Source organism: Mustela putorius, unplaced genomic scaffold (genome assembly GCF_011764305.1).
Source record: "Mustela putorius furo isolate JIRA1106 unplaced genomic scaffold, ASM1176430v1.1 tig00000929_pilon_pilon_pilon, whole genome shotgun sequence".
Taxonomy (NCBI): Eukaryota; Metazoa; Chordata; class Mammalia; order Carnivora; family Mustelidae; genus Mustela; species Mustela putorius.
In genome coordinates this window covers 5,798,684-5,821,176 of record NW_025421520.1, presented here as the reverse complement: position 1 = coordinate 5,821,176, position 22,493 = coordinate 5,798,684, and the positions used below count along the sequence as shown (strand labels likewise).

Sequence of the window (22,493 nt, the reverse complement as noted above, 5' to 3'; positions counted from 1 at the left end):
CTGCCTGGGAGAAAGGGGCGGGTGACAAGGAGCGTGCAGATCTTTTGGAAAAAATTCCCCAGTTTTGTCCCTTCCTCCCCTAGGACCGGCACTCTACACTCCTTGGAGACCCCAGGATATCTGGAGTCCGCCGGCAGCACCCATAGAACACCCCGAGGTCAGCGGCTGCGGCGTTACTATGGATACCCCACCGCGGAGGGACGCCCCGGTCATACGCTTGTAAGGTGACCCCAGAGTTGACCCCGGCACTGGGCGGGAGGAAACGCCTCCACTGATCAGCCCCGCCCAGCCTGGGCGGGCAGGCGAGGCTGTCTCCAATCACAGTTCCGGAAGGAGGAGGACCAACAAGGCTTCCTCCAATCACAGTCTTCGGAGGGATTGACGCGTCTTTCCGCCAGTCGTCGCCGAGGCGCGAAGGGGTTGTCGGGATGGGGGCCGGAGCCAACATGGAGCCCTCAATGGGATGAGGGTGAAGCTGCCGTTGCCGGCTGCTCGTGTAGTCTCGTCCCATCATGTTGGTGCACTTATTTCGGGTCGGGATTCGGGGTGGCCCTGTCCCAGGCAGGCTGCTACCACCCCTCTGCTTCCAGACATTCTCGGCCGTCAGGTAAAAAGTGACAAAGCTCCTGGGAGCGCGGGCCGTTGACCGGCGGGCCGTCCGTGGGGCCCGCCGGGAGATGGAGTCCCGGACTCGCGCGAGGCCTGCCGGAAGTTGTAGGCCGGCCCGTGGGTGGAATGTCACTCCCCGGGGCTTGGCCTCAATTATTTATAGCGACGACCCAGGTGCCGGCCGGACACTCGGCGCGTCTGTATCCGTGTGTGGGCTGGACGGAGGGCACGCTCTAGGTCGGTGACGCGCCAGGTCCGTCCTTCCCACCAGAGGGCGCCATGCCGCACCTGTTGAGCCGTGGGGTCGCGCCGTTCCTGCCCCCGTCCTGTCCTGGTTCTTGGAATTCGTCTGGCAATTTGGACAAAAATTATGAGTGTCCAGAGACATTGAGTATTGGTGCTGCTCCCGAGATTCAATATGCGCTGAACATAAATGGTTCCTAAATCTGGATCCGTTCTGCAGAGATCAAGTCAATCTAGAAACGCGTACATGTGTGTTCTTGTGTGTTCCCTCTACACGTGCTGGTTCAAAGAGAGACACACGCAGGGAGGAAACGAACGTGGACCTGAAACCACGGCTCCAGTGTAAATGCTTTATGAGAAAGGACTAATTCCTTTCGCATCCTCGAGTGAATAACCTGCAGGTCAGCTGGGCAGCCGGCTGGCAGGGGTGGGTGGATGTGAACTTGGGTCATTTGGAAAGCCTATCTGATTGAAAGGGAGCAGGAGCCGGGCCAAGCTGGAGCTAGAAGCACTGTTGCTGGGAAGTAATCCGCCAGTTCTTGGCAGTGACCAAGCCCTGCTTAGAGTCTTAGTTTGGAGAAGATGAGAGAAGCTGGAAGGTAGCCATGGTGAATTATTAAAAAGTTTGAAAACAGTCCTTAGGAAAAAAGAGTTAGGGGTTGAAATCATTTAAACCAGAGAGAAACCCAGGGAAAGACATCAAATAACATCCAAGTATTTGTGTGTTCACAAGTGCAGTGCCTTTCAAACGTGCAAGTCACAACAAGAGATCATAAAACGAATTTAGTAGGTCAGGACCATTTAGAAGTGAATGTAATAGGAGACGCCTATAGAGCATGTGACTTTTGATCTCAGGGTCGTAAGTTCAAGCCCTAGGCCAGGTGTGGGTGGCTCAGTTGGTTAAGCGACTGCCTTCAGCTCAGGTCGTGATCCCGGAGTCCCAGGATCAGGTTCCCTGCTCAGCGGGGAGTCTGCTTCTTCCTCTGACCCTCTCCCCTCTCATGCTCTCTCTGTCTCACTGTCTCTCTCTCAAGCAAATAAAGTCTTCAAAAAAACTTTTTTAAAAAAGTGAATATAATAGGGGCGCCTGTGTGGCTCAGTGGGTTAAGCCTCTGCCTTCGGCTCAGGTCATGATCTCGGGGTCCTGGGATCGAGTCCCGCATTGGGTTCTCTGCTCAGCAGGGAGCCTGCTTCCTCCTCTCTCTCTGCCTGCCTCTCTGCCTACTTGTGATCTCTCTCTGTCAAATAAATAAATAAAATCTTTTTTTAAAAAAAGTGAATATAATAGAACACATGCGCAACAAATTAGGGGAAGTATTGTTTTGTGAAACATTTCAATTTTGTCTGACATGTTTATTGCCCTGGGTGGCAATGCACAACGTATCTCTTATTGTTGGCCTCAGTAAGTCTGAAACTTTGCAAACAGTACCGTAGCAGGTCAGGTCAAATTTTTCTCTTCTGCCTTTCCAGTGAGGGCATGCACTCAACACACAGAAGCATTTGCTGGACATCTGTTATGTGCAAGAGCTCTGCTAAGTGCTGGGAATGCAATGTGAATGGAGGAGAGGTTCCTGCCTCAAGGAATGTAAAGTCTAAAGGGGCAATCGGAAGCAGGGTGAGCTTCCCTGCCTAACATTTAAGATAGACCTAAAGTACACAGTGGAGAACAAGACATAAAAACTGGGCAGCTGGAATGGGATGGAAGGATGCATAACAAGCGGCGGTAAGAAGCCACCCGGGCCTCCCTGGAACAAGGGAAGGATGAGGGAGAGATGCAGTTAGCAGCGCCCGAAAATATGACAGACTATCAGAGTAAAGGGAAAACCTCATTCTATTTATTTTTTATTATTATTTTTAAAGATTTTATTTATTTATTTGACAGCAATCACAAGCAGGCAGAGTGTACGGGGTGAAGCAGGCTCCCCACTGAGCAGAGAGCCTGAGGCTGGGCTCCACCCCAGGACCCTGTGATCATGACCTGAGCCAAAGGCAGAGGCTTAACCCACTGAGCCACCCAGGTGCCCCTCTATTCATTTTTTAAAAGCCCCTCTCATCAATAAGGTCATTTGAATCTTTTTTCCCCCAAAGGGAATTTTTTTTTTAAGATTTATTTGAGAGAGAGAGCGTGCACAAATTGGGGGGAGGGCCAGAGGGAGAAGGAGAAAGAATCTTTAAGCAGAACCCCCACCAAGCATGGAGCCCAGCGCATGGGGCCCAGCACACGGGGCTCGGTCCCAGGACCTTGAGATCATAAGCTGAGCCGAAACCAAGAGTGAGCCGCTTAACGGACTGTGCCACGCAGGCGCCCCAACCTTATCTGAATCTTTGAGCGTCCCACCATATACCCCGGGCCAGGTAACTTCTGCTTCTTGTTAGAAGATCCTGTCCCTCTCCAGCTTTCTCCTCTCTGCTATGATCTTTACGATGTAAGTTGGGTTATGTTATACCTCAGCCTAAACGCCCCCGACCCCACCATGGTCCCCATTGTCCTCTAAAGTCCAGGTGTTCTCAACGGACTGGGAGGCCTGCGCCCCGCCCACGCCCCGCCACGCCCCGCCTCTTCTCCCTTGTACCTCAGGCTTCAGCTTCTCTGTTCCTGTCATTTTCCATCTTCCCTACCTGCATCTGTTCCAAACCCGCTTCCTGCTGCCTAGAGCTCTCCCCTACTCTCTACACACACACGCACACACACACAGCTGCACTGCCTTCACTTGGCCAGTTCCTTCCCACTCACCCTGAGCCTCCGTAGGAGGGCCTTCCTGACTCCCTCAGACAGAAGGGCATGCTCTCTGCTCCCTGAGGGCCCTGTCGCGCCCCTTCCCACACTCAGCAAGCTTGTCCTCCACACTCACTAGCTGCTTGTCCTCCCCACTAAAACGTAACCTGCGTGAGGGTGATCACGGGGTCTGTCCCATTTATCCCTGTTCCCAGTGCCTCGCAGCAGAGCGCTGGCATGCAGTAGGCGCTGAGCCCACATGGCCATGGATTCATATGGAAACCATGGGACAGAGAAGGTGATTTTGGCCCGAGGTGACAAGATCTGTCATTTGGATTATTTCATTTTTTCTCCTTCAGCTGATAGGGAATGTGTCGCCATTTCCCCCCATGCGTTGTCCCATAAGCCCTCAAGGCCTGGGAGGAGCCAGGGTGAGGGCTGCGGTGAGCCAGGACCTGCAGAAAACATGGGGCAGGCCCAGGCCCTGCCACACATGGCCTTGGGCACTGCACATGTGGCCGAGTAGGACAAGCCTGGATTCTGGAATCGCACAGCAGGGGTCTCCTCTTGTCCCTGTTCTGCTGCTGGGGGACAAAGTATTCCAGCTCCCTCAGCCCCTGTGACATTTTCTTTTATCAAGTGAGGGGAAAGGCAGCTCCCTCCCAGGAATGGAGGATTAAACGCAGCAGGCCGTGGACGCAGGCCAGGGGGACCGCTCTGCCAGCCCGGCGCCAGGCACAGGGAAGACGCACTCCCGTCTTGCCTCTCCGAGCCGGGTTCCCCGGGGACTTCTGCATCCCCATCTGGAAAAGGAGCGCCTGTAGACTAACTGCCATCCAACATGACATCCTGTGATCAGAAAAAGCATGGGTCGGAGATGGTCACTGACCAGAGGGGCCCATGGAGGCTGAGCAGGCCCCACTGTGTCAGGGGAGATGACAGGCTACTGTCTCAGTCCCCCGCTGCCTGACCTATATGCGCTTCTCTGAGGGACAGTCGGGGCCTTGACCTGTCCATGCTGTTCTCTCCCTGCAGTTCCTCTCATGGCCGCAGCTCCTACCTCCTCAGGGCCGCAGCCCAGCTGAGGTCCCGGCTCGGGGCCCACCTCCCTCGAGCACCTCCACCTCCCAGCCGAAGACCCTGTGCCTGGCGCTGGGTTGGGGGAGTCCTTCTGGGCCCCGTGGTGTTGAGTAAGTGCCCCCGCCTTGGCCTCGTGGCACTGTGTGAGGCAGAAGAGGCTCCTCCCACCCGCTCCAGACCTTATGCTGGGGAGGCCCGCTTTCACTGGAAGCTCTTCTGGCAGTTTCTGCGCCCCCACCTGCTGGTCCTGGGGGCAGCCATCGTGGTGAGATGCCCCTGTCCTTTCCCCCACGTCTGGGACGGGGAAGGAGCCACTCAGGGGTTGGCAAGCTGTCTGGGCACAGCTTATCTGCCTCACCAAGTCTCCGACTAGACCCCAGGAAGCAGCAAGGGCTGGCTGGCCTTGGGGACCGGAAGCCGGGGGTACCGGGAGCTCCTCCGCAGAGCAGCTGGGTGTGCAGGGTACGGGGTCCCCCAGGGCCGGCAGCCTGGGCTCTAACTCAGCCATCTCAGAGAAGCACGGAAGCAGCCAAAGCATGAGCAGCTGCAGGGGAGGCGGCACCGAGGTCAGGACCAGGGATGGGGAAGAAGACGGCCCCTTCTAAAGTCTCCCCCACTCCCCAAGCTGGCACTGGGTGCGGCCCTCGTGAATGTGCAGATCCCCCTGCTTCTGGGCCAACTGGTGGAGATCGTGGCCAAGTACACGCGGGACCACGTGGGGAGCTTCCTGACCGAGTCCCGGCATCTCAGCATCCACCTGCTCATCCTCTATGGCGTTCAGGTACAGCGCGGGAGAGGGCCTGGGGGCACCCAGAGGAGCCACCCAGGCGTCCTGAGTGCCCCGGCCTCTCTCCCAGGGGCTGTTGACCTTCGGGTACCTGGTGCTGCTGTCACGCATCGGCGAGCGCATGGCCGTGGACATGAGGAGGGCCCTCTTCAGCAACCTACTCCAGTACTGCCGCCTACGGAGTGTGGGTCGGGGTGGCTGAAGGCCTGGAGGTGGGGCAGCTCAGCCTGAACTCTGTCTCTCTCTTTCTTCTGACCTCCGGCACCCTTGACCTACCATCAGACAAGACATTGCTTTCTTTGATGCTTTAAAGACTGGGCAGCTGGTGAGCCGGTTGACAACTGACGTGCAGGAGTTTAAATCATCTTTCAAACTCGTCATCTCCCAGGTCAGTCCCCCAGGCCCCCCTGTGTGTACACACGCATGCACACACACACACACACGCACTCTGTCTAGGGCTGACACACCAGACCAGCCCCATCCTGCCTTGCTGTTGGGCCCTGAGCCTAGGCTCAGACCAAGTGAGACGCCCGCTGTCTGGTGAGGGTGTGGGTGAGGGAATGGGGAAGTTCACAGAAGGGAGGTGCCGTGGCATCGTCCAAGGTCAGGACAGGCTGTTTCTCTCCTGTTCTGAAATTCTACCTCCCCGGAAAACCTTCCCAAGGACTCAGACAAGAGCTTTCCTGGATCAGCTTGCCAAGAGCAAAATCACCCCGGCCCGCCTTACTCCCAGAGCGCCTGGCATCCTGACAAGTGTTAAGGGGAATGAGTGAAGGCTTCTTACCGTATCGCTGGTGTCCTGTCCTCGTCCACCCACACTGTCACTGTGCCTGCTGGGTCACGCCGGACACTGGCCCGTGGCGGTCCCGGATGACATCCCTACTCAATACTTTTCCTTCAGTTCCTCGAGCGAAAAAGCAAAGCCAACTGGGCTTTGTCTGGGGGAAGGATGCGTGGTCCATAGACATCCTCACCTCGCCCTTTCATGCCTGCTAGTAGGGAAGAAGTTCCATTTTGTGACTGGGTGCACTGCCATTTGGCCTCCCAGGGCTCAGACCTATGGCCTTGGCCTTGTGACAGGGTAACGCCGGAGCCAGCAGACCCTTGTAAAGTCCCCCGTCGGGGTGCTGTTGCCAAATGGCCTTCCTGCCTTCCTCCTCTCCCCAGGGGCTGAGAAGCTGCACTCAGGTGGGCGGCTGCCTGGTGTCCCTCTCCATGCTGTCCCCCCGCCTCACGCTGCTGCTGATGGTGGCCACGCCCACCCTCATGGGAGTGGGCACCCTGATGGGCTCAGCTCTCCGAAAATTGTCTCGCCAGTGTCAGGAGCAGGTACCGGCATTTCCTGCCCATCCCCCTCACCTGCCCCATTTCTCTCTGCCCTGCCTTCCCTCCCGGGCTCCTACCTCGCTGTCTACTTCCTGGACCCCTTGCAGGTTGCCAGGGCAACAGGCGTAGCGGATGAGGCCCTGGGCAATGTTCGGACCGTGCGGGCTTTCGCCATGGAGCACCGGGAGGAGGAGTGAGTCCCAGACAGGGAAGGTCTTAAAGCAGGGAGGACTCCCCGAGTGCACCCCACCAGCCCTGCACCCCTACATGGCTGCTTCCTGACAGCCCTGCTTGGCCTCTGTCCCCAGACGCTATGGCGCGGAGCTGGAGGAGTCCCGCTGTAAGGCAGAGGAGCTAGGCCAAGGCATTGCTTTGTTCCAGGGGCTCTCCAACATCGCCTTCAACTGTGAGTGAGCAAGGCCCCCCGCCCTCGACCCCAGGGTTTGGGAGCACCGGATCATGGCTGGGGATGAGCATGGAGCAGCACAGGACGGTCCCAGCAAGGCAGGCAAGGGGCAGCTCTCTATGTCCTCGGTGTCCTTCAGACGTCTGTCCAGTGCCAGCTGCCCGAGCCCCCCCACTCCACCCACTCATGCACTCATTTCCAAATGAAGAAACAAAGGCAAGTCGCAATTGAAGTGATTCCGTGACATTTCAGTCAGTCGGAGGCACAGCAGGGACTAGACCTGGGCTTTGACACCTAGGCTGGGCTCTGTCCTGGGCTCCTCGTCACTTCCGTGCTAACCACCTGGCCCTCTCCCCGTGCAGGCATGGTCCTGGGGACCCTGTTTATCGGGGGCTCCCTTGTGGCTGGGCAGCAGCTGACAGGGGGAGACCTCATGTCCTTCCTGGTGGCCTCCCAGACGGTACAGAGGTGAGTGTGAGGCTGTTCCCCTCCTGAAGGAGCCTGCTGGGTCACGGGACAGGGGGTGGCAGCCTGCTCTGGGGACTGCTGCCCGGCCCCTGGCTGCCCAGTTTCCTCAGGGGAACGAGCTGAGAGCCCCTGCCCACAGCGTCTTGCACCAACCAGATGTCCGGGAATGCGGCTGTCCTTTTCGGCCACCTAAACAGCTCAGGAGTGCTCGTGATAGCTTTTTTAAAATGAGGAATTGTGGCAAAATGCACATAATGTAAAATGTACCCTCTCGACCCATCTTTAGCGTAGACGTAGGTAGTGTCCTGGGCTCCTACTACGCTGACGTCACTCCATCAGCCACCAGCCCTCCTTCGTCCTGCAGACCTGAAGGGCTGGGCCCGTTAACCACTAGGCCCCCCGGCAGCCTCTAGCTCTGTGCTCTGCCCACTTCCACTTTGAGCACCTCCCACAAGTGCAGTGGCACAGTGGTTGTCCTGTGACGGGCCTGTTTCACTCAGCATAGCGTCTCCCAGGTGCGTCCATGGCCCAGCCCAGGGCAGGATTTCCTTCGTCCTCAAGGCTGAGTAGGATCCCATGTGTGGATAGACTGTCTTCGCCTCGCTCTTTAAGGGCTCGCCTGCGGTCCTCCACCTGACCTCAGGGACGGGTCGCTCACCCCCTCTCCCGCCCCGCCCATCCTGGAGCTCGGTGTGTTCATGGCTCTGAGGTCTGCCTGCCCCGAGCTCTCGGCTCCCTTCGCGCAAGAACCCCAAGGTCTCCCCTTCCCTTTCTCTTCTGAGCTAAACACGAGCAGTTCCTGCTGCCGTTTCTCATCCCTTCGTCTCCCCCCACGCTGTGTATATATAAAAGTACGGGAAGCACAACTAGACGTTACGATAAATAATTGAAGAGTGAATATGCTGTAATAAATCACCAAAGGGTAGAGAGGGTAGAGACCGGCATTACCGTCAGCCACGGCAGGGAAATACAGTGTCGCCCCAACAGCCCTCTGTGCCTGCCCCTGTGGCACGTGACGCTCATGGCACGCGTGGCCGGGCTGTGCGTCATGTCTCACCGCCCGCTGCCTCCAGCATCCCTCACCGTCAGCCTCCGCACCGTCCCAGGTAGGGGGAGCCCGTCCCAGGAGCCCCACCCTCGGCCTCACTTACGTCCGGTGCTCCCTAACGGGGCCCCGTTCAGACTTTCTCTGAAGTTCAGATCCCAAGCGGCCTCATCCCTCTTCCAGCCTGGGCACTAAGAGGCTCCTGACTGTTGTAGAGATGGGACATGGCCCTGACCCCAGGCTGAGCCCTGGCCTCTTGCCCGGGTCCCAAGGACTCCGATGAGCCCCACTGGTTCTATTCATACCGTCACCACATGGCCCTCCACGGGCGTGGGGGTGGGGAGCCTCCCTTTCCCAAGCCTGGCCCTCCTCCTCCAGACCCGCCTTCCCCTGGGCCCCCGCGTCCCCCCGTGGCCTGAGTTCAGACCTTTTCCTTCCCTCCGCACTGTGCCGCCTCGCCTGGTAGCAGGGCTTCATCACAAACAGGAAAGCCTGGGGGTCTGTCCGCACTCCCTCTCTCGGGCTGCTAGAGGGAGCTGCTCCCACAGCCACAGGCCTTAGGCCCGTCCTTCTGGGGGCCTGTCACCACAGGGACACTCTTCAGCTTCCACTTTAGAGGAATTAGGTCTATTGTTATTAAGGAGGCTGGTGTATTTCCTCCTGGGGTCCAGCAGGGGCAGGGAGGGGAGAGAGGCAGCCTCAACCAGGAGAGCCCATTCTAGGTGTTCTTTTTGTGGCACTGGGTCTCTGGAGGAAATGGGGGGCATCCAGACGGACCCCAGTCAGGGTCAGGCTGCCTGGTCTGCATCCAGGCCTGGACCCTGCTACGAACGGGCTGCCCACCCGCCAGGCCTCTTGGGAGAGCCAGGCCTTCTCGGAGAGCAAGGCCATCACACACTGAGCCGTGGGCATCTGGTTTCTGGTTGCTGCCGGGCACCGCTGCCAGGCCCTAATGGCTTCCAGATCTCTCATGCAGTTTGTTTTCCCTTCTCATCTGCGGACAGCTCACTGTCCTGGCTCTTCCCTGCCTGATGCCTCTGGGCTCACGTTGGCGAATGCCGCTAGCCCTGCGGGCCTGCCGGAACCGCTGCCTTGCGGGCTCCTCCCCCTCCTCACCCCGGAGCTGGAAGAAGTGACTTTCCTCTTCACAAGAGTTGGTCTTTCCTCTTGGAGAAGGACCTGCGTGCACACTCACAGGCGCGCGCACTGTCGTGGGCTGGCCGACCAGTCAGGGGCTGCTGACCGAGAAGCATGAGTCACCTTCCAGCGGCCGCCGGCCCCGCAGGCCAGAGGAGGCGACATCTGTCTACACAGACACGCTCGCCCCGTGCCCCACACCGGGCAAGCCCCCACTAAGGAGTCTCTGGAATTTTGTCTTGGGGTCTCCCCAGAGTTCCCCCGCACCCCACCCGTGGTCCAGTAGCTTTGGTTTTCTTTCTGGGAAAGGATTCCTGTCTGGTTTGCCGCCGTAATTAGCCCTTGCTCCCCTGGGAGTCCTATGGCGCTAGATCCACCCCTGCCCCGCGGCGAAGGCACCATCCCTCGTGTTCCGGGGCCGGCCCTCAGGCTGCGGGCGGCCTTCCCTCCGAGCCCCAGTCCTGAGGCCCGTGACAGCCGCCAGCCTCATCTGGCCGAGGAGGGAACAAGGCGAGAGTGTGGCTCCTAGGAGAAGCGACTTGCTGGCAAGTTGTCTAGTGGTGCCGGGTCCCAGGGCTGCCGCCGCCCCAGATTGCAGGAGCGTTCTCGGGGTTCGCCTTCAGGCTGCCTGTTCCCGCCTCCCCGCCAAGTGCAGCCGAGACCCACACCTCCCCTCGGGCGCTGCTCGTCTCTCGGGCTTCTGTCCCCTTTCGTCAGCCTTCCTCTCTTCCTCACAGGTCCATGGCCAACCTCTCCGTCCTGTTTGGCCAGGTGAGTGGCAGTCGGGGGACAGGTGTGGACATCAGACCTGGGCTGGAGTCACGGCAGCAATGTCCCCCGTGTGCTGCAGAAGGCGGTGTCAGGCGGAAGGGCCACCCCAAGCCCCTACCCAGGCTGCGTGCGGGAGTCAGGGAGATGGTGCAGTGCTGCCGGCCCTTCCCTCACCGCAGATTGTACCCTCCCCAGGTGGTGCGGGGACTCAGCGCGGGGGCCCGAGTCTTCGAGTACATGACTCTGAGGCCGTGCATCCCGCTGTCTGGGGGCTGCCGCGTCCCCCAAGAGCACCTGCGCGGGGCCATCGCATTCCATGACGTCTGCTTCAGGTCAGCATTGGCGGTGGGGGCGGTGGTGTTCCCCCGGGGTCGAGCCCCCCTCGAGGTCCAGTGAGACTTGAGAGAAGACCAGGGTAGTATGGGGCCGGGAACCCGGTCTGACTGAGGCTCTCTCTCGGCTCCAGCTACCCCTGCCGCCCCGCCTTCCAGGTGCTACAGGACTTCACACTCACCCTGCCCCCTGGCAAGATTGTGGCGCTTGTGGGCCAGTCCGGGGGAGGTGAGACGAACCCACCACCATCCCCCACTATGATCTGTAGGGGGGAGGAGGGACCCCTCCACCCTCCCCAGGGGTTCTCTTTCCTGGCACAATGTCCAGGAACCATGACGCTTCTGTAACCGCACCATCTCCCCGACCCCAATTCCCCAGGAAAGACCACCGTGGCTTCCCTGCTTGAGCGATTCTATGACCCCACGGCGGGCGTAGTGACGCTGGATGGACGGGACCTGCGGACCCTCGATCCCTCCTGGCTCCGGGGCCACGTCATCGGCTTCATCAGCCAGGTGGGGAGAGGAGAGGCTCTCCTCCGCACGGGCTCACCTAGGACATGTGTCTTGAACCTCTCAGACCCTCTCCCCTGTTCTCTTCGGCGGGGCGGGAGAAGGCTCTGGCCTTCTTCACTGGTCCCCCAGCGGTCAGGGGATCTCAGGCTTCCCCGGGCCAGCCCCCCGCAGCCCTGCCCTCGTCCCCAGGGCAGGAACTCCACTTCTCCACGAAACCCATCCAAGCAGGTGGGGTGGGAAGCTGTTTGAGGATTGCTGGGTTCTCTGATAAACCTGTGGGGTCCAGAGGTCGAGAGACCCCCACACCCCCAAAAGGCAAGGTCCCATGGCCCCACCTGAAGCCCTCAGCCCTACTCCTTTCCTTCTGTTTGAGGTGGTGCTGCCCAGCAAGGGTCCATCTTCTCGCTCTGAGGGGGTGCAGAAGGCACCCTTACCTCCTTCCCCTGCAGAAGAAAGCCAGAATGCAGACCCCCACCCCATCTCTCCCGAGAGGAGGGGCTTTGCCAGCCGCCTTCCATCCCACTCCTCAGGGACCCTGTGCCCTGCGGGGAGCTCAGCCTCTTCCCACACTCGTAGATTTTCTTATTTGACTTGTAACTTTGAACTTGCTCTACTCGCCCTCCAAGAGGGCAGTTCCGGTGTAGCCAAAATCGCCCTTCCTGATGCACCCCTCTGAGGTTCAGGGCAAAGTCAGAATGTCCCGTGTGGATCCCCCACCTGCAGGAGCCAGTCCTGTTTGGAACGACCATCATGGAAAACATCCGCTTTGGGAAGCCGGGAGCCACGGACGAAGAGGTGTATGCGGCTGCCCAGGAGGCCAACGCCCATGAGTTCATCACCAGCTTCCCGGAGGGTTACAACACCGTCGTGGGTGAGTCCCAGGGCGGTTTCCTCCTCGGGTCTGCGGGGCCCACGGTGTGAGAATCCAGGGGCCAGGAGAGGCCTGGCATCAGGGAAGACGAGACCTGTGCAGGCGGCCATGGTTCCGTGGTTCAACCACACACAGGCTGCATAGACGGGGACGCCACAGGGAGTGCAGGGATGGGACCCACCAGGGACACAAGGGACCCGTGGCGTTGGGACCCTTCAGAGCTTCCCAGGGGCCCCACGTCCTAAGACCTGACCAGAAACACTGTGGTATTAACTGCCTCAAAGTTCTTACGCTTCTGGCTCCCGTGTCATTCCTGTTCCTTTATTCCTTAATTTGAAAATGTTTTTGTCTAGTTACCCACAGGGATTGATGGGGCTGAACAGGTCTCCCTTCTGACTTAACCTAGAAAAGGGTGTAGATGGTCCTGGAACATTGAAATATCACAGCCTCACACTAGAACATTCTCCTTGTGGCTCGGAGCTTTGTGCGTTCATCTCAGAGGGTCTTTTTGCAACCTTTGGGGCCAGGTGTTTCATCTGGAGTCTTGGCCCTGTTGCAGAATGTTCCAGCACACATCAGGGTGTGGCACAGCTGGGGTTTTCAGCTTTTCTTGGAGCCGAGGGCTCAGTCTAGCTGAGCGTCATACCTGCGAAGTGGCACCCCCTTCGTGCCCTGTCTTTAGCCGTCATCCATGGGCAGTGGCTGATTCAGCCGTTTCAGATCCCACTGCTCAGATCCCACACCACCCCGGGGGAGCTAGCTGTCCCCACACCTGTCTGGAGCGGCTCCTTCCATGTACCTCCGACCCCAGCACACTCCCAGGCCCATCTGCAACTCCGGTCCGCCTCCCTGCTCTCTGACCGTGGTCACCGTGGCGCTTTCTCTAGCTCCGGGCAGTCACCTCTGCTGTTTCCTGTGGACATGGTAGACCCCAAGGGTGGTCTTCCCAGAATGCCCCTTGGCAGGCCGTCAGCCCACTCCAGGGCCCACATCCAGGTCCTGGATGTCCCCCAGCGGCGGAGACCCAGCAGGCCAGAATAGGGCAGGCCCGGCCCAGCTCAGAGACCCTGCGCTGGTGTGGGAGGGGCATGCGGTGACTCTGGGGTGCACTGAGTCCCACGCGTGCGCGGCTCCTGCTCTCTGGTGTGCGTGCGCTCGTCCACTGGCACAGGGTTCTGGGGTCAGGATGCTGCAGCGTCAGAGGCGGGATGAGTGTGCGTAGTGCCAGGGAGAGGGTTGGTGTTGGTGGGGGGCAGAAGGGACATTCCAGGTGGCCCCAGTGCCCCTTTGTGAAGATCGCTTCAGGCCCCCGCCTGTCCCCTTCCACCCAGGTGAGCGGGGCGCAACCCTGTCTGGCGGCCAGAAGCAGCGCCTGGCCATCGCCCGTGCCCTCATCAAGCAGCCCGCAGTGCTGATCCTGGATGAGGCAACCAGCGCGCTGGACTCGGAGTCCGAGCGGGTGGTGCAGGAGGCCCTGGACCGCGCCAGCGCAGGCCGCACGGTGCTCGTCATCGCCCACCGGCTCAGCACCGTGCGCGGGGCCCACCACATCGTCGTCATGGCCCACGGCCGGGTCTGCGAGGTCAGTGGGGGGCCAGGCAGTGGCGCCGCGGGCTGGGGCAGCTTCCGCCGTGGACAGAGTAGAACACGAGTTCAGCAGAGCCGTGGGAGCGGGTGGCCTGGCCCAGGGGCCTGGGGCCGTATTCTGGAAGCAGTACCGTGTGTGGATTCGGGAGTCCCTGCCCTGGTCTCTCAGGTCGCTCTTCCTCTGTCCCATGGGAATAGTCGAGCTACGACCTGGCTCCCAGGACCAAAGGGAAAGGACTCAGAGAAGTATAGAAGGGCCTAGGGGCTGAGGTCAGAAGAGGCAGCACCAGGGACCGTGAGCAGGGGCCGGCCAGGAGCAGCTCTCCAGAGCCTGGCTCTGCTGCGAGGCCGGGAGGCTACATGGGGCCTGGCCCCTAGCACCCAGCTGCTGGTTTAAGTTCAAGCTGGAGTGTCTGTTAGAGAGATAGAAGGATTCAGATGCCCTTCCAAAATCTGGCTAAATAGAGAGGAGGCTCCAACAAATACAGAATTGCCAGTGGCGATCTGTAACCAACTGTGCTTTGGGTTCATAGTGTCCCCAGAAGGGACACTGGCTTAGGAGACAGTGAGCCCAATGGCCGATAAGAAGCCAACCCGCCTAGGGCTCTGAACTGGGCTGGGGTGATCACCTCCCCCTCCCCTTCCTCTCTCCAGGTGGGGACCCATGAAGAGCTCCTGACAAAAGGCGGGCTGTATGCCGAGCTCATCCGGAGACAGGCCCTGGATGCCCCAGCTCCTGACGTGCCCGGAGGCCCCAGGCAATGCAACCCCAAGTCCTGAGGTCTGGTCACTGCCGAGCATTGGTGCCCAGGGCCAAGGCTTAACTCCAGGAGCTGCCAGGGACCAAGCACCCAGGACGGCCAGTGTGCAGGGGTCCAGGCGGCTGCTCTCCCCTGCACACGATGAGACCTGGGCTTAGCGTTGAAGTGGGGGAGGTAGGGACTGCTTCCATCCACTCCCCGCTCCTGCTGCCAGGCTGCCTCCCTCCTGCGGGAGCCATAGGTCACAGAGGAGGAGGCAGAGTCCCCAGGCCCCTGGTCTGTTCCCTCCTTCTGCCCAGACCCTCTCGTCCCCTCTCAGAAAACCTGCCAAGTCTCCCCTCTACCCGATAGCCTAAAGGTGTCCAGGCCCAGCTGCGGGGAATCTTTCTAAATCAGGCTCAGGGAGTGGGAATGGGAATTCACACTAGGGTGGCCCACACCCATGCCAGGACCTCACCTTCCTGGACCCTGACTCCCGACTCTCCTCTGTCCCCACTGCCTCTCAGCCGTGGGAGAAGGAGCCCGCCCCTTGGACCAGCCCCTCAAACCACAGTCCCCGTTCTGAGAACAACTTCCCTTCCTTCCGACTCCATTAAGACGGTCCTTTTCCTAGATTTCACCCCCACCCCCCACACCCCCATCCAACAGAACAGGTGGGTTGGGACACCGGCCCCTGGCCCTTGGGAAAGGGGTAGGAGGGCAGGGCATGGCATGGTCTGTTCCACAAGGAGCTGGAAGTTTACAGGCTGTCTTCCCATGGCCCCGGCTCCGTGCACCTGACTCTTCGCCCATGAGATTGCGGAAGCCCCTCTTCGTGAGGACACCCTGCTCTGAACAACACAAGAGCCGACATGTACCCCCAACTCCAGCCACACGGATCATACAGTGCTAGGTCAAACTGCGAGGGACAAGTTACAGCTTAGCCCCCAGGCTGATGAAACACAAAATCGGGGGGATTTATCCTGTGGCTCTATCCAAGGACAACGCCATGTTTCCGCGGCGGCCTCGATATGCAGGACAAGCAGAGTCCGTCACGACTGGAGGCCATCAGGGGAGAATATTGGTGGCTCAGGTGTGCAGAGCTGGGGCCGACAGTCCCTGCAGCCTCTTCCGGGTGTGGTTTGGGACCAGATGCTACTCTGGGGACAAAGCACCTGAACATTTCAGCTAAACCCTGGTGTGCTGCCCTGCTTCCTGACGATGAGAAGTCGCATGCCAGGGTGGCCCCAGCCCAGGCAGCGGAGCGTGGGCTCTGCGTGGCTTTGCCACCAAACACCTCCCTAGTAAGTGCAGCCCAGAGCCAGCCTCAGCCCCTGTAGCCAAGCCTGCACGGGCCTGCCTCACCCCTCCTCGAGGGAGAGGCAGCAGAGGCGAGCTCCTCCTGCTCCACCAGCTCCAGCCTCCGCCGCCGGAGAAAATTCCAGGTCTCTTCTGACCTCTTCAGAAGGCCTGTCCAAAGCCCGCACCCTCCCCCACCCCCGCCCAGCTAAGGAAATAGTGCGATCTGTGGGAGGCCTCAGCCTTGCCCTCGCCTCCTGCCACTGTCCCCCGTGGGTCACATGCCTGCTGTACTTCATCCTGAGAGTTTAAGAGTCTAAATGGGGTCATATGCGAGACGCCTGGGTGGCGCATTTGATTGCGTGTCTGATTCTTGGCTTCGGCTCAAGTCGTATCTCAGGGTCCTGGGATCGAGCCCCACGTTGGGCTCCACGGTCAGCGCAGGCAGTGTCTGCTTGAGATTCTTCCTCTGCCTCTGCCCCCCCACTCATGCGTGCGTGTGTGCATGACCTCTCAAATAAATCCTTTAAGAGATAATAAACAGGATAATCTGTGGTAAAATTCTTCAGACTCCCAATGCTACGGCCTCAGAAGCTGGTCACGTCTGTACAGTAAACTTAGCTACTTCCTCCTTCCAAGATCACGCGCTCATGAAGCATCTACGGCGTGTGCTGGCCTGCGACGGAGGACGGCCCTGCCCCCGCGGAGCTGCGGTCTTGTCGGGAGGACAGGTGACGGCAGCACGGTGTGGTCGTGGTCAGCTGGCAAACTGTTTATCGTCCCCTCCCGGCCAGGAGCCCGCCAGTGTGAACCTGGCAACCTCACACGTTTTGTGCCACAAGATGGAATAGAAATAAGCTTCAGTAAATAAATTATCGGAGCTAAGCCCCTGTTCTCTCAGGCCAACAATGCAGCATCTCCCCGCTCCCAGATACGTGGCGGCAGGTGAGCGTTTAACCAAATGCAAGGCCAGACACTGACGATGACCAGCCCCAGCTGTGCTCTATGGGGGGCGTCTGGGCTGACCCCTGTGGCCCTCAGCCCCCTGCTGCAGGCCAGTTGGTCTTAACCTTGCAGGTGGCTGCTCTACTTTTCTGGAGGCATCTGCTCCAGCTGCTGGGAGTCCAACCCTCACCCAGCCCATCACCCCACCCAGACCATCTGCAGTGTCTTCAGTCAGATGCCGCACTCCGCTCTCTCGAAGCCAGCATTACCAGGTCATCTAGTCCCAAGGCACCCCGGCTGAATCAGGGACACGGTATCTCTTCCTCTAGGAAAGCTCCCCCCCAACCAAGCCCGGCAAGGGCAATTCACTGGCTCAGCGGATAGAGTGTGTAACTCTTGATCGCAGGGTTGTGAGTTCAAGTCCCACACTGGGCATGGAGCCTTCTTCGGGGCGGGGGGGGAAGAAATAGCACCCCTCTGCAAAACACTGCCTGCCCTGTTTCTGACGGGAGTGCGAAACTCCCACAGTGGGGAACCTTGTGGTATCTACCAAACTACCCATATCGCTGCCTCTTGACCCAGTGGTTCTATTTCTGGGAATTTACATCTGTGCAATGGTATTGAGAGCACCGTTGTTTGCAATGGAAGACTGGAAACCCCCCGTATTCATCGTAGGGATGGGATTGGATGGACATTGGTGCATCCACATAATGGAATCAAACAGCCATTTTTTAAAAAGGGGAAGTTTTCCAGGTACTAGATATTGCATGGTATGCAGAATATGTTTTTAAGTGAAAAAAGATGTGAAATTAAAGAGCACCCGTGTTCCCTGGACAGAGGCAGGTAAGCATCCCATGTTCGGCCTGGGATGGGCAGGTGAGCCCACAGCCAGGTTGGCAGAGCCCAGCCTCTCAGCCAGGAGGGCCTCAGCATGGAGAGGTGGGAAGAGGGTCCCTGGAGACAGACCACCCCCCAGGCATGGGATGTGCAGAGCCCTGGCCGTCCAGTGTGGCCTGCTGGGGGCTCAAAAAGAGGAGCCTGCTAGTGCCAAACTTCCCACCGCTTTCCAGCTTGGTCAAGAGCCAGCTCCTCTCTCTGTAAAGGAACAGATTATCTCGAGTGAGGTTAGTGGGAAGGGAGGAGAAGCAAAAGGAAGGAGGGACTGGGCCCAGGGTCAGCAACCGACCCTCAACCCAACCATAAGGGCTGCAGCTGGGAGTCTGAAAGGCCATTAAGTCACCCCCAGCCCCAACTTCTCTCTAGGATCCCTTCAAGCCTTCCCCGGGATTGCTGCGGTTTTCTGCTGGCGCCTCTGGTCTCCATGGCCGCGCCCCCCCCCCAACTCACCGCACTAATGGCTCAGCCTGGGCCCCCAGGGACCTTCCCTGCCCCCCTGACTGCTCCGCGGGCCCCCGGCCCCCACACTGCTGTAACCCAATCCTCTGCGGCAGCTCCGGCTCAGCAGAGCCGTCTCCAGCACAGCGGCCCCTGCTTTCCACACCAGCTGCGCCCTACCTGGTCTCTCCCGCCGAGCTCCAGGAGCCCCAGTCCGGCGCTGAGCCGAGTGGAACCCCAGCTTGCTCCTGGAGACCATCGAGCCAAACCTGCTGCACCAGCGCCTCCCCACCTCCCGGTCTGGGCTCCTCTCCCCATCCCTGTCCTCCCCTCGCCTCACCCACAGCGACCCCCGCCTGGCCACCGCAATCCTCTTAGCACCTCCTGGTCCTCAGACTGACCCTCTTTCCTCCTTCCAAGCCCCTGCAGCCTGGTCACCACCCTCCGGCCCTCTCAGTGTCCCCCGCCCCGGGCCTCGGCCATGAAGCCCCATCCCGGGCCAGAGGAGGCTCGGCGGCCGGCCTCGGACATCCGCGTGTTCGCCAGCAGCTGCACCCTGCATGGGCTGGGCCACATCTTTGGCCCCGGAGGCCTGACGCCTCGCCGAGGGCTGTGGGCCACTGCCGTGCTCCTGTCGCTGGCTGCCTTCCTCTACCAAGTGGCTGAGAGGGTGCGCTACTACGGGGAGTTCCACCACGAGACAGCCCTGGACGAGCGCGAAAGTCACCGGCTCACCTTCCCCGCCGTCACCCTGTGCAACATCAACCCGCTGCGCCGCTCCCGCCTCACGCCCAACGACCTGCACTGGGCCGGGCCCGCACTGCTGGGTGTGGAGCCCGCTGACCATGCCGCCTTCCTGCGCGCCCTGGGCCAGCCCCCTGCACCACCCGGCTTCATGCCCAGTTCGACCTTCGACATGGCTCGACTGTACGCCAGGGCCGGGCATAGCCTGGAGGACATGCTGCTGGACTGCCGCTACCGAGGCTGGCCGTGTGGGCCTGAGAACTTCACCGTGGTGAGCTGGTCACGAGCCCGGCACTGCCAGGCACCGGGCTAGCCCCTGTCCATCTGGGGCCCGGCATCCCCAGTCTTGCTAGCCCAGGCTCCTCCAAGACCAGGGGACCTTAACACTCATGCCAGGGATCCTTCCCTTCCCAGCCAGGCCATAGCTCCCCATCCCACCAGGGCGTTTCTGCTCAGCCCAGGAGACTGTGCTCCTTGGGGTCCCCTCCCTGTCACTCATCTGGACCGCAGTGTGCAAGGTCATGCCTCCCAGCACAGGGCACTCACCCAGGCTGGCTCTGGGTCCAAGCTCTGGTCCGAGGAGCCCCTGCTCCTGGGGGTTGGGGGGAATCTAGTGGGACTGCTCTAGGGCAGAAGAGCCCTCTGTGCCGGGGAGACAGCTTGTTTTCCCTCTACCCCTTCGACGTTCTGCTAGTTCTGGAGGAGGGCAGCCGAGACCCACTTCCTTTCTTGCCATTCTCCAAAGAAACACTTGTTCCATAGGCTGTGCCCTGGGCTGGGGAATGGGAGGTTGGGGAATAGGGGCTGGAGTGATGAGAACCCATGAGGGTCCCACTCTATGTGCCAGTATGAGGGACGGACTGGGGTGTTGAGATGTGGATTCAGTGGTCAAAGAGACCAAAGGGAGGGCAGGGAGAGGAGAGGTCTCGTCATTCTCAAGTTTGCCTGGGGGAAAGGGCTGGCTGGGCTCCTTGTACGCTGGTGAGGTCTGTCCCGTGTCTGCTCACCCACAGATCTTCACCCGGATGGGTCAGTGCTACACCTTTAATTCTGGCGCCGACGGGGCAGAGCTTCTCACCACTCCCAAGGGCGGCATGGGCAACGGGTTGGAGATCATGCTGGATGTGCAACAGGATGAGTATCTGCCCGTGTGGAGGGACATGGGTATGGGGCCCACGGGTCAGGCTGGAAGCGTGGTGCAGTTGGGGTACGAAAGGCTCTGGGAGCGAGAGGAGGCACTAGGAAGGGCCCCAGAGCACATTCTTTCCTGTGAAAAGGGGGCAGGGTTGGTGGGTCACAGTCCTGGGGAGGGAGGACTGCAGCAGGGGGTGTCCTGAGACACAGGCCTCAGGGTCCCCTTTCCCCTGCAGAGGAGACCCCGTTTGAGGTGGGGATCCGAGTGCAGATTCACAGCCAGGAGGAGCCGCCCACCATCGACCAGCTGGGCTTCGGGGCAGCCCCTGGCTACCAGACCTTTGTGTCCTGCCAGCAGCAGCAAGTATCCCTACCTCCACCCCGCCAAGGCCCCCAAGCCCCGCCTTCACCCACCCCCAGCACCTCAGAGGGTTGGGGGGTTCCCCACTCCTCTGCCCGCCAGCGCGGTGACCCCCACATTGTACCTGGTGCTTCCGTAACCAACCAACTACAGCTGAGCTTCCTGCCACCACCATGGGGCGACTGCAGCTCCGCATCTCTGGACCCCGACTTTGAGCTGGAGCCTTCGGATCCCCTGGGTCCCCCCAGCCCCAGCGCAGGCCCCCAGTCTCCCTATAGTCTAATGGGGTGTCGTCTAGCCTGTGAGACGCGCTATGTGGCTCGGAAGTGCGGCTGCCGAATGATGCATATGCCTGGTAAGGGGCTGGTGGGGGCGGAGGAGGGGGTTCCGGGTCAGGCCAGGGCAAAGGGGGCTAGAGCGGGGGCAGTTCCTGCAGCTGTCTCCTCCCCCACCACCCCAAGGCGGCGCGCCAGTGTGCAGCCCCCAGCAGTACAAGGACTGCGCCAACCCGGCCCTCGGTAAGGCGCGAACTTCTCCGTCAGCCCCGCCCCTGCTCCGCTCCCCCCGCGACCGGGACCCCGCCGGGCGGGTGGCCCTGACCCAGGGGACTGTGGCCCCTAGACGCCATGCTGCGGAAGGACGCGTGCACCTGCCCCAACCCGTGCGCCAGCACGCGCTACGCCAAGGAGCTCTCCATGGTGCGGATCCCGAGCCGTGCCTCCGCCAGCTTCCTGGCCCGGAAACACAACCGCAGCGAGGCCTACATCGCGTGAGCCGGGCCGGCGGGGGGCGGAGCGGGGCGGGAGCCCCTGCGGGCGAGCCTTCGTGCGCACACCCGGGGGCACACCAGTGTGCACGTCACCACCGGGCTCCTGGGCCTCTGGGCCAGCTGTTTAACCTCTGACACCGTTTCTCCTGCAAACGGGGTCCATGACGCCGGACCCAGGTCTCTTAAAGGAGTCCCAGACGGGAAGCAGGTCGCGCACCTGTTTCCTCCCAGCAGCCGGCACCAGCGGGTGTCCAAAGAGCTTTCCTGCCCTCTTTTCTTCCAGAGAGAACGTGCTGGTGCTGGACATCTTCTTCGAGGCCCTCAACTATGAGACAGTGGAGCAGAAGAAGGCCTACGAAGTGTCGGAACTCCTCGGTGTGTGCGCGCGCGGGGGCCCACACAGGGCACCCAGGAGTCTGGGGAGGTGTGGGCAGGGCAGGTGGCTGTGGGCTGATGGGTAACCTGGGCTCCACAGGTGACATTGGGGGCCAGATGGGGTTGTTCATCGGAGCCAGCCTGCTCACCATCCTTGAGATCCTGGACTACCTCTGTGAGGTGAGCCTGAGCCCCAGCTGGGGGAGGGGAAAGGAATCAGGCCACAGGACCTGGAGCAAGGTGTGCACTGGCCACCTCCCCCACTGCTTGCCCCTAGGTGATCCGGGACAGGGTTCTGGGATACTTCTGGAACCGAAAGCACTCCCAAAGGCATTCTAGCACCAATCTGGTAACAATCCCTTCTTCTTGGTCATCTCCAACATGGGCACTCAGCCCTTCCTCTGAAGCCTAGAACACCATCCCTACCCAGCTGAGGACAGATTGGTGGGGGAGGAGCATGCAGTGACCTCGGCGGGTCCTGGGAGGGAGGACTCCTCCCCACCGCTGACCCTTTCCCTCCTCCCACAGCTTCAGGAAGGGCTGGGCAGCCACCGAACCCAAGGTCCCCACCTCAGCCTGGGCCCCAGGTAACAAGAAATGGCCCCCTATTTCAAGGGAGGAGGGGCAGGTCCCATCTAGAGGGTGCCATTCAGGTTCAGGAGGGCAAGGCAGTGGGTACACGGCCTCCCGTCCCAGCGCTGTGGTCTGGGTCCCACCAGGCCTCCCACCCCTCCCTGTGCTGTCACCAAGACTCTGTCTGCCTCCCACCGCACCTGCTACCTCGTCACACGGCTCTAGACCTGACGTCTGTGTCTTCAGGGCTGCACCCTCACATCCAGGACGTGCCCTGCCTGCTCGTGTCTCTGCCCTCTTCACCCCAAATAAAGTTCTAGTGCCTCA

At 60.3% G+C, this 22,493-nt stretch overlaps 2 protein-coding genes across 3 annotated transcripts; both read left to right on the top strand.

Moving 5' to 3' along the window:
- The first annotated feature begins 409 nt into the window (after positions 1-409).
- Positions 410-16,491, top strand: ABCB8 (ATP binding cassette subfamily B member 8). 2 transcript variants are annotated; one of them, XM_004765938.3, is made up of 16 exons: positions 410-607; positions 4,604-4,913; positions 5,274-5,429; positions 5,506-5,600; positions 5,718-5,823; positions 6,603-6,764; positions 6,869-6,954; positions 7,070-7,167; positions 7,530-7,635; positions 10,555-10,588; positions 10,784-10,920; positions 11,055-11,149; positions 11,300-11,433; positions 12,157-12,304; positions 13,636-13,886; positions 14,546-16,491. In XM_004765938.3, the coding sequence occupies exons 1-16, from the start codon at positions 513-515 to the stop codon at positions 14,669-14,671; spliced, it is 2,139 nt and encodes a 712-aa protein (XP_004765995.1). In that variant the 5' UTR covers positions 410-512; the 3' UTR covers positions 14,672-16,491. The 2 variants fall into 2 exon arrangements, with proteins under 2 accessions (XP_004765995.1, XP_012918670.1); XM_013063216.2 differs by lacking the exon at positions 4,604-4,913 and having other exon boundaries at positions 464-607.
- A 121-nt stretch (positions 16,492-16,612) lies between these two features.
- On the top strand, positions 16,613-22,493 carry ASIC3 (acid sensing ion channel subunit 3). Its single transcript, XM_004765937.3, has 12 exons — positions 16,613-16,875; positions 17,008-19,225; positions 19,968-20,118; positions 20,325-20,452; positions 20,603-20,804; positions 20,911-20,967; positions 21,071-21,218; positions 21,502-21,593; positions 21,694-21,773; positions 21,871-21,942; positions 22,122-22,180; positions 22,313-22,493. Exons 2-12 carry the CDS (start codon positions 18,692-18,694, stop codon positions 22,389-22,391), a joined length of 1,602 nt encoding a protein of 533 aa, XP_004765994.1. The 5' UTR covers positions 16,613-16,875; positions 17,008-18,691; the 3' UTR covers positions 22,392-22,493.